Raw genomic sequence first — 10,385 nt, forward strand, 5'->3', positions numbered from 1 at the left:
AGACAAGGCGGCTGAGGTAATATTGCCCAAACGACAAAGTCAGGACTACCACCTGCATCTTCTGATTCTCAGTGCTATGCTTTAACAACAACAAAATCATCTCTCCCTAGAAAAGTACACATATCATTATTAATTATTAATGCCAAAAGTCATAATGGTTATTGATACGCAGAAGAACAAAGGGACTTGGCCCTTTAAGATTAATGCCCAGCACCAAGATGGCCGCTTCTTGTCGCTTCCAACGCTTGTGCTGTGCCCTTCGCTAAGATGGGGAGAGAGGGAGGGGAAACAATGATGTCATCGCATGACTGTGTTTTTATGAATGAAAAGAATCCTGTGAGTGAGTAATTCCAGGAAACTCACATTACAACTCAGCAGATCTCAGCCCAGAGCCCAGCTCCTCGCCAGACAACAACTTCAAACAAGCAGGTTACAGAGCAAAACCATAAAGAAAAAGGATCTCCAAGGGGATAAAGAAGGGAGGAGAGCACCAACAAAGACTCGAACCAACGCACACACGCAGTAAGTGAGAACTCTGCTTATCTCTTTCCCAGCCCTCCATAGGAGGGATGTTTACAGTCTTCAAAGAGCTTGGGGTGGTGTGTTTATGTTCCTGGCTGTGTATGTGTGCATCCCACCAGTGTGGGCTTTTTGTTTTCCTTGTGCCCAGAGAAGGATAAAAAGCCTGAATGATACAGCTCTTCTCTGTGGCGCGTTTATTTTAGGAGTGCGTGTGTACAGCTAAAGGGAGGGTTGATGTCAGCTGAAATCAAGGCGGGCGAAAGTGTGGCTGGTGAAGGACATAGTTTTATCAGGTTGGGATATTAGGGGTTTATCTTCAGAGAAGCATGTGGGGAGAGGTGCACTGGAGAGGATCAGAGTGCTCAAAATGCTCAAAAGCACAGAGTGTCTCTGTGAGTGTGCATTCATGTCTGTTTTATACACACCCATTGCTGAGCTTAGACAGCTGTGAAGGCAGGAAATCTCTCAATAACAGAGAAGTTACTCATGGCGCAAATTAACTGTGTGTGGGGCATGTATGTGTGTGAGTGAAAGAGAGGTACAACTGAGGCCCTGATCTATTGAGAATCCGCTGGCACATTTAATAAGACTAGAGATGTTAGCCCTTCTACCCTGGCCAAATCTAGGATTGCCGTCTGTCCAGGTTTTCACAGGATGATCCCTTTTTTAAGGTAGTTGTCCTGGGAAATCGGTATGGGTGCTCAGTACACACTGCCCACTGTCCAGTTTTATGGGCTCAGGATCATCCCAGATATCCCATTTTTTTGTACCTCAGAGATACACAATCACAGCCAAATGCCACCTGGGGTAAACCACAAGGACCCCATCTTGTGTTCTTTGCTTCGTCTTGAGCTCCCATTGACTTCAGTGGTAGTGTTAGCTATGCAACAGTTGCAAAATTTAGCCCCTAAATTCCCTTTGAGGTTTCGGTTGGATAGATATTGTTCTTCGTTTGCCTTCTGTCCTGAATTATTGTGTAGTACTGCTGTGCACTGTTGAGCAGCTGCTGTGTTTGGGCCCAGAGGTGACTGCATTTCAGTGGCAGGCGGAGTGATCATCCCTGTGTAAACAGCATAGCTTGGAAATGAATTTACAGAGCACTTTGAATTCTTGGGATAAAAGGCGCTAGTTACATTTGCCAGCAGATGCCATACAAGTACCAGGCTTATTTCTTATTCTAAGGATATCTAGGGGGGAAATGACACTGTCACACATGCCAACATGTGATGACTTGTGGGCAAATGCTGCCTTTTTAATGACTACCACTGAGTATACATTAAGCACAGGTCATACTTGTGTGGATATGTGTGTACTGTTTCTTTAAATCTCTAGCAGGAAGCCAGGCAGGAAGGGCAGGGGAAAGTTCGAGGCAGAAATTCTATAGGGAAGCAGAGAGAGTAGCTTAGGGTTAATACTTACTTCATGTTCAATGTTAGAATTAAGCGACTCATTATCACATGACAACTATTATATCAGATCCCACACAAATACTTGGAGGTAAGGTTGCTAGGCTGTGAATCCTGCTAATACAAGCCATAAAAAGCAAGGAAATAGCAGTCACACCCTCCCACTTCACTACACTCATTAGTTCCTCTTCTGAACCTCACGTACCCCCTTCTACCACCCACAGGTCATACACTGGTATCTCCATCCTCCTCCAGTGTTTGGGACGCCGCTTAGCGCCCAACATAATCAACATTGCTGGGATCTGCCTCGACTGAGGTAGGTTGGGGAGGGATTCCCTTTGGAATTCTCCCTCTCCCACAACACTGAATGGAGGTTTCTCCAGGCAGATGCCTCCCTTCAGGTGCAGCTATTGCTCACCCTTCAAAACCTGGTGCAGAGTGAGGGGAAAAGGTCCAGTTTTCCCCTACTAGGACAGCCTAGTGCACCGTCCCAATGGGGAATCACTGCTAGAATTAGATGCTACTCGCAATAGTTTTACCCCATCCCCACACATTTGCCACCATTGCCACCTCCTCCCACGCAGTGTCAACCAGCTTATCTGCCTACTTTTAGTACATCCATCACAATGGTATCGAGGCACCTTTAGGTGCCAGGTCTCTTCTCTCCCCATCAAATCACAGAATTACAACCCTCCTGCCACCTCCAGATGGTAGTAAGGGAAGAGAAGACAGTACCTAGGAAACCTCCTTTTCTCTGGGGGGGGACCTTTTTTATTTTTATTTTTTATTGCCTTATCCTAAGACCAGTGGAGCTACATGCGACAATGCTGGGCATGAATCAACAAAGTGAGCCCAGTCTTGTACCCAATGGAGTCAATGGAAGTTTTGCCCCTGAGTTCAATGGGAGCAGCGTCCAGCTAAGTGGGGTTGCTGCTGGAACCATGAATATTGAAGCATGGGAGTTTAGCAGCTAACTACCTTGGAGGACTAGGCCTGAATTCCCTGTCCCTTGTGTGTGTTAAATCACGCCCCTAAAGCAGGGCGGACAGGAGATAATTTATAGTCATTCCAAGATGTGGGAAAAGTCAGGGACTGAAAAACACTGATCAGCTAAACATGGTGTTTAATGTTCTGCGTTAGCGTGTGAGGCACAATGTAGCTGAGTTAATGCCACTGGGGTACCCAGATAATTGAATTTCCTGACATTTGTGCACGAGGTATCTTAGCTTTAACACCTCACCCAAGCTTCTTAAAGTAGCAGAAGACTGACTCTGGACAGACTCTGATATCCACGAGTGGGGGCCTGCTCCTAGTCTCTGATTCCATCTTCGCCGGATCAGGGAAGTTCTACACCTGTCTCCAACTCCACAGTCTCCTGTCTCTGACAGTGGGCATCTCAAGTTGCGCGTCTCAAGTGACTATTCTTGTGAATCTGAACTAAAGTCCTTTCACTTGTGACAATGGCAGACTGAGCCCGGACGAGCATTTCCGTACTCAGCTGCAATGAACTCAGGTTACATGAGGCTCTGATTTTTTTGTCTTAGTTACTGTAACCTCTTACAGTTTGGCCTCTGCCTCTAACAGTGCCTGCCCCCTCCAGACAATCAAATATTGCACTGTCCACCTCTCCTGTTGCTCTGACCATGTCACCCCATCCATGACCCCCATTTTTAGTGTGTCTCTTATTGTATCTGATGCCAGCTCCTCACCCACATGTCTAGGGGCCCTGCATACTCCACCCCCTGCTTCCAACTCTGCTCTTATTTCCCCTTCGTTCTCCCTCACTCCCTATACTTCTCCCAACCCTCTCTTCCTTAGGGCTCCTTCTCATGCTCTTGTCTCTCCACCTTCCCTTGTTCTGCTCCCTGCGGTTGGAGCAGTCTGCCTCTTCTCAACCATCAGGCAGCCTCTCTCTGCCTTCAAGGCCACCTCTTCCAACACCACCTCCTCTTTCTCTTATCACTAGCCCTCACACCCTTGCTTACCTGGTCTGTCGCCCCTGTCCTGTCTAGCTTACACTGGAAGCTCATTGGGACAGAGAACATGTCTTGCTGGGTGAATTCACAGCGCTGTATGGCTGCTGTTTCATGATAATCATGGTCACATTTCAGCCTTGCAATCCTTCCCCTCCCTTCCACCCTGCCGCAGGGGGAGAATTACGAGAAGGGGGCATGTATAGCCTTGGTGACCTTGCTGCTCTCTATGCTGAATCACAGTGAGATGGCTTTTCTCCCTCCCACACTCCTGCTGCCTCCCTCACTCCTGCTCCTCCTCCTCTGGGACTCTCCAGACATGTGATTCACTCAGACACAGAGCAGAGGAGTCTTTGCCACCTACCTGTTCTGCGCCAGCCTCCAGCATGGGAGGGTGGGGCACAAAGCATGGGGTGTCCATGAAATGAGGTGGTTCCTGGCTCTGACACTGTTTCGTTTCTTTCCGTGTGTGTTTGAGGATGGGCTTTGTCAGAGCCCCGGGCTTCATGGCTCTGCTCACGTTTCACAGGCAGGGCAGGTGGCAAACTTGCGCATGATTGTGCAGGTACATCTGGGCACATCCTTGTTCTGTATTAGACTCGTGCATGTAGGTGGGACAAAAAAAGTGTCCGTATTTCTAGTGCCTTCTATCCCAAATGCTTTCTAGATAGGGCTCGCTCTGCCCCGCCCCCCGAGATGGAAGGTGGCTACTCTGCGGCAGTTTAGGGCAGGTAAAGAGAATGATACCGCTCAGCCAGGTGGAAATCTGGATGGTGTTTCTACATGCAGGCCTACGTGAGTGCCTGTATTTGTATCCTCATGGGGGTGGGGGGGTGTCACAGTCTCACTCTGGTCCCCAGAAGAGGTCCCTGCCTGCCACAGGGCAGTCAGAGCAGCCCCTGAGGGAGCTGTCCCATTCCTGATGTGCCCTGGCAGTTGTTCCTAGCTCAGAACTGCCTCCTCCATTCCTTGTGGCATCTACATGAACCCCTGGGGTGACGTCCTGCTTGCTGCCAGGGCTCCGGTTGGCATTCAGGAGTGAAAGGGACGTGCCTCAGTCCCCTACCACCTCCAGTGCTGGGCCCTTGTGGAGAGTGTTCTCCATGAGCCTGGTTTGCCCAGGTCGTGGGCTCAGTCGAGTATCATGTCTGGGCATGTCTCAGCAGAACAAAGTGAGTGACTCCTTCCCTCTATGGCTGGCCTGTCCGTGGGAAAGACCCGTGGCTCACCTCTGCCAGCTCAGTCCCCAGAGGGTGGGGGAAGACGGCTCAGAAAGACACGTGCACCCTGAATGGCTCTTGAGGGGTACTGGGGAGGCTGAAAGAGCCCTTTGCGCTGCTTGTGACAGGGACTCCTCTGAAATCCTCTAACTCTAGGGCACAGGACTGGGGTATTTCAGACAAGTTTGTAAGTTTTGAATGGCCGCCTGGTCTCCCCCACTCCTCCTGGCCAGACTCAAACACTGATTTTGGGTCCCCGGCTTGGGTCCCCTGGTGCTTGATCTTTTAGTGGGGCTGCCCTTCAGTTTTGTGGGGGCCTGTGCCACAGCAACACGCACAGCTCCCCCAGTGGATCCCTTCTCTTATGCCTGCCCCCGACCCCCAAACCTGCCTTCATCCATCTGCCTCTTGCCTTTGCCCCTGGCCCTCCCTCTCCTACACTCGTCTGTGGGGCTCTGTCAATCTGTCAGCAAAGGTCTCCTTCCCAACTCAAGATCCAGGGAGGGAGTTTAATCTCTTCCAGGGCCCACTGAGCCAGTCAGGGCAGGCCAGGTGCCTACAGGTGAGAGGGGGGCCTGGAAGAACAGAGTCCCCAGGCAGTTTTATGGGTTATGCCACAACCCTACCAGCCAAACACCCCTTTCCCCGGCCTCCCTGCTGATCTCTGGTCCTGCTGCCTGTGTTGCTTTTACTTTCCCTTTAGCCCTCCTTTCCAGGCAGGGACATTTCAATGACACTCCCACCAGCTGCCTCCCTACCACGTTTCCTGTCAGTCAGGAAACTTCTTGCCCTCCTGCAGTTTCTGGTGAAGGCAGGGCCCATCTATTTCATGGACGGATGGCGTGGGGCAGAGGGGAACCTGTCTATAACCTGCATTGGTGGGTGGGTGGGGGCTCTCAGAGGGAGCCCTGGGTTCTGGTTGCTGCTGGTCATTTGGGGGAAATAAGGGAGAGGAAGGAATTTTGGAATGTTTTGCTTTTAAAATGAAATAACTGATTAATTCAGTGCTGAGTCTCTGCGGTTCCCTAACCCCCATCTCTCTAGCGGGACAGAGGATGCACCCACACCCCCGTGAACATGTCCTTGGGGAAGGGACCAAGTGATTTATGTTCCAGGCTTGTGGGGCTGGGGCAAGAAATGCTGGGGAGCAAAGAAAGGATGTGGGAGGAATTTGTAGGGCCAGGCTGTCTTCTCCCCTCCCCCTACTAACGGAGCCTGAGGCATGAAATGAACAGGGATGGAGGGAAGTGACATGTTGCCTCTGGCTTGTTTGCAGGGTCCTCGTTTGGGGAGCACGACTGCAGGAGACAATGTCTACAGACAGTTTATCGAGCAAGGCCCTGAAGGTACGAGTGAGTTCGCACCAAAGAGCACAGCCAGCATCACCTCCTCTCTCCCTGCTCCCTCATCCCCATTCCCTCCATTCCTCTCTCCTACCCTCAGGAGCAGAGGAAGGGCCCTAAAAGTAGGGGGGACACTGGCACCTGAACCATGGCCCCAACCCCCACGCCACCCCTTCCCTGAGGCCCTGCCCCCATGCCGCCCCTTCTCCCCGAAGCCCTGCCCATGCCCCACCCCTTTTCCCTGAAGCCCCACCCTCACCTTGCCCCTTCTTCCCGAGACCCCGCCCTCACGCCGCCCCTTCTCCTCGAGCCCCTGCCCTCATGCCGCCTCTTCTCCCCAAAGCCCTGCCCGCACACTGCGACTTCCCCCAAGGCCTCCTGCGCTGCCTCTCTTCCCCCCCAAGACCTCAGCCCCCTGTTCGCTCCTCTCTGCCCCTCCCCCCATCACTCCCCCTTACAGCCAGTAAAAATGGGGAGGGCATAGCCCTCCCACTTTTAAAAGTGATGGGCCATGGCCCCCTTGTCCCCCCTTCCAGCACCCCTGCCCACCTTGTGCTCTCTTCTGTTCCCCCACCCCTCCCCCTCTCTCCAACGCACTCTTTGCTTACCCGCTGTCCTCTCGTGGCCAGATCAAGCGCGAGCTGGGGGAGAACACACCCCACCTGTCGGACGAGGAGCTGATGGGGCTGTCAGTGCGGGAACTGAATCACCACCTGCGGGGCCTCTCCAAGGAGGAGGTGGCGCGGCTGAAGCAACGCCGGCGCACACTGAAGAACCGCGGTTACGCGGCCAGCTGCCGGGTCAAGCGGGTCTGCCAGAAGGAGGAGCTGCAGAAGCAGAAGACGGAGCTGGAGCGGGAGGTGGACAAGCTGGCCCGCGAGAACGCTGCCATGCGCCTGGAGCTGGACGCCCTGCGGGGCAAGTACGAGGCGCTGCAGGGCTTTGCCCGCACAGTCGCTGCCCATGGCTCTGCCGCCAAGGTGGCCACCGCCAGCGTCATCACCATTGTCAAATCTGGCACCAACCAGGCCACATACTCCTAGTGCCCACCCAACCCCTCCACGAACTGCGTCCTCCCTCCATGGCTGGGCCCAGCTCTTTACCCAGAATGGACAGCGGCTGCCCTGGCTTCTCCCACAATCCCTGCAGGAGACAGAATTGACTTGAAGACCTTAAAACAAGTGGTCCCTCGATTTCTCCCCACTGCTCCCATCTTCCTTGAACCAAGCAGTAGTTCAGCCCCCCCCATAACTTGGCAAGCTGGGTGAAAATGTGCCAACAGGAATCTCCTAGCTTAAATATTCCCTCCCTGACCAATTATGTACTGTTATAAAAAGTTTCCTCTTAGCTACTCCTGCTCATCGGTGCCTCCTCCCCCCGTATTTACACATGGGGCTCAGAGACTGCTCCCATTTGTTATTGGTAGGGGTACAGCTCCCACTGACGCCAAGGTCTGTGAGATTGTGCAGGGGGAGAGAATCAGGAGGCAGGCCAAGGACCTGTTCTGCTTTGTCAAGCACAGAGCAGGGGATGGGATACCCATCCAGAGAGTAGCCAGGAATTGCCAAAACCCTGCTGCCCTCTTTCCCTAACCCTGGCCCTTCTATTTCAGATTTTCTGTTGTGGCCTCCCGTGAGGGAGATAAACTGCAAGCCTCCCTGCCCCCTTGTCAGTTGCATTCCGGGGGTCTTCACTTCCCCAAGCTGCCACAGAAACCCCTGGATCTCCTCCCCACACCTTTTCAGGAAGGCCCCGAAACAACTGCTATTGAGAGCAAATCGCAAAGGCTGAGTTAAGCCTGTCCTCCAGGGATTGGGCATTAAGAGGAGCTAGGGTAGTGCTGGGGGAAAGAGAGGTTGCAGTTTAATGAGGGGGGGGGGGGGGAAGAGAGGACAAGCCTGTGCGTGATGGAGAAACAACAGGCTCTCTGTAGCACGTGTCAGGACTGGCTCAGCTCCTAGCCATTACAACTCAGCTCTGGGCTAGACATCAGGGTGATGAGCACACTAGAAATACAAAGACTCAGCTGCAGGGGTGAATTTAAGTTTAGCAGTGGGGCTAAATTTCCAAGATCTCCTGCACGGCAAGGAAGTGAGTTTTGAGAGAGAGACCAGGATGGGAAAAAAAGAGGGCGAGAGAGAGAGAGAGAGAAGGAAAGAGAGGGAGAGTAGAGACACTAGAAAGAGGAACAAAGCAAGTGAGGCAGTTGGATAGAGAAGTAGCAGCAGCACTAGGTTTGAAATACAGGAGGGAGGAGAGACTGTTTCAATCACGTTTTGTGACCGCAGCATTTAGAAGACCTGAAAAGAACAAAGGAGGCACAGCGCGTTTCGGTCCTGGTTACGTAACTGGGAGCTGGCACAATTGCCAAATGAGCTGCAGAGATAAGCAACGCAGAAGGAAGTTGTAGGATCAATCTGGTTTTTGCTGGGCGGGCTCCATTCCTACAAAAACCAGCACAGCCTGAAAAGGCAGATGGAGCCAGTAACCAGTTGAAATGGGTTGGCCGCTCACATTTGATTCTTTAGCTTTAAAGATGGAATTTTAGGGGTGGGGGGAGAGACAGGGGGAGGAGAGCAGTGTCCTTTTATCTCTGCTTACACACATGCTCACACCCTTTCCTTCCAATGGTGACATTTCCTCCATGGCATGGTGGGACTCTTCAAAAGGCCAGCAGGAAGGAAATAAACACAGCTGTAGTGGAGATAAAATTACTAGTTACATGACAGTAGCACCTGGACATCCCCACCAAGACTGGCACCTTGTTGTGCTAGGCACTGTACAAACAGAGGGGGAGCGGGCTCCTGCCCCCAAGAGCGTACCCTCGGGGGGGGGGGGAAGGGAGGGAGAAACAGAGGCACACAGGTGAAGTGACTCGTCCAACGTTACCCAGCAGGTTGGGGGCACGCCTGGGAATTGACAAGCCAAGTCTCCTGACTCCCAGTTCGGTGCCCTTTCCCCGGAACCAGGCTGGCTCAACCCCTTAGTTGAGGGAAAGCGGGAAGGTGGAGAGCCCAGGTGGTGGCTCAGGGAGCGGGGGATAGTTCCCCGCTCCCTACCAGTCACGGGCACCTTTTCCAGTATCATTCAAATAGGAGCTTGGGCACAGGAAGGAGGCGGATTCATAAATAAACACAGACAGCATAGAGGTCAGTAAAGGTAATGCCAGGCAGTCGCCATTCCGGCATCTGCTAGGTTAGGTAATTAACCCCTTCATTTCCCCCACATCGGGTTGGTGGTCCCTGCAGCTTGCCCTGCCACCCACCACAGTGCCGCAGCCAGCTCCAGAGAGGTGTGGCCAAACTTTCCCCTCCCCGCCTCAGTGTACTTTGTGAGAGGTTCCATGGTTAGCCTCTCCCTTCCCCTTCCCCACTTTTGGTTTATTTATTGCACGAATGTAAGTTATTTTCACGTCCTCTTTGCCATTCCGCCTCTCGGCACAGCCAGGATGTTGGTACAGAGCCGTACTTTATATTTTATATATGCAAATCACATTTTATCTTATACTTATATAGAGCAAAAAAAAGGTATTTATTTTCTGACGTACAGTAAGTGATCTACCCGACTCCTCTGTATTTTGTAACTTTACAAATAAAGCAAGTTTTTTTCCACAGCGAGGGTGTGAGTTTATTAAGCTGTAGAACAGATCTCTGGCCTTATCAAACTGAATAAGTATTGCCAGCTCTTGTGGTGCTCTCGGTTGGCTGTTTTTCGCAAAGCCCTGCTTGTTGGAGTCAAGAGCTTGCGTGGCAGATATCATTTTCATTAAAGAAGTTACTAGCCCTGCCAGTTGGCCAGAAAAGATTTGGTACATGAACCAGCTGCACCCAAAGTGCTCAGAACCTAGAAGGTGAATAAAAAGAACTTGGGTTCTGTGCAATCACATGATTTGGGGGTCTGAGGTCTTTTAAAACACTTGGG

The 10,385-nt window shown here is 51.9% G+C and overlaps 1 protein-coding gene across 1 annotated transcript; it reads left to right on the forward strand.

The window, feature by feature from the left end:
- Window positions 1-249: 249 nt before the first annotated feature.
- On the forward strand, window positions 250-10,077 carry MAFF (MAF bZIP transcription factor F). Its single transcript, XM_048833996.2, has 3 exons — window positions 250-522; window positions 6,398-6,467; window positions 7,094-10,077. The coding sequence occupies exons 2-3, from the start codon at window positions 6,432-6,434 to the stop codon at window positions 7,505-7,507; spliced, it is 450 nt and encodes a 149-aa protein (XP_048689953.1). The 5' UTR covers window positions 250-522; window positions 6,398-6,431; the 3' UTR covers window positions 7,508-10,077.
- Window positions 10,078-10,385: the final 308 nt, after the last annotated feature.

Source organism: Caretta caretta, chromosome 1, assembly GCF_965140235.1.
Source record: "Caretta caretta isolate rCarCar2 chromosome 1, rCarCar1.hap1, whole genome shotgun sequence".
NCBI classification, from domain to species: Eukaryota; Metazoa; Chordata; order Testudines; family Cheloniidae; genus Caretta; species Caretta caretta.

What these genes read in the sequence shown, in the direction of transcription:
- MAFF (XM_048833996.2), top strand. Translation starts at nt 6,432, where the DNA reads ATGTCTACAGACAGTTTATCGAGCAAGGCCCTGAAG. An exon ending in TATCGAGCAAGGCCCTGAAG is followed by an intron (nt 6,468 to 7,093) that starts GTACGAGTGAGT and finishes TCTCGTGGCCAG; the next exon opens with ATCAAGCGCGAGCTGGGGGA.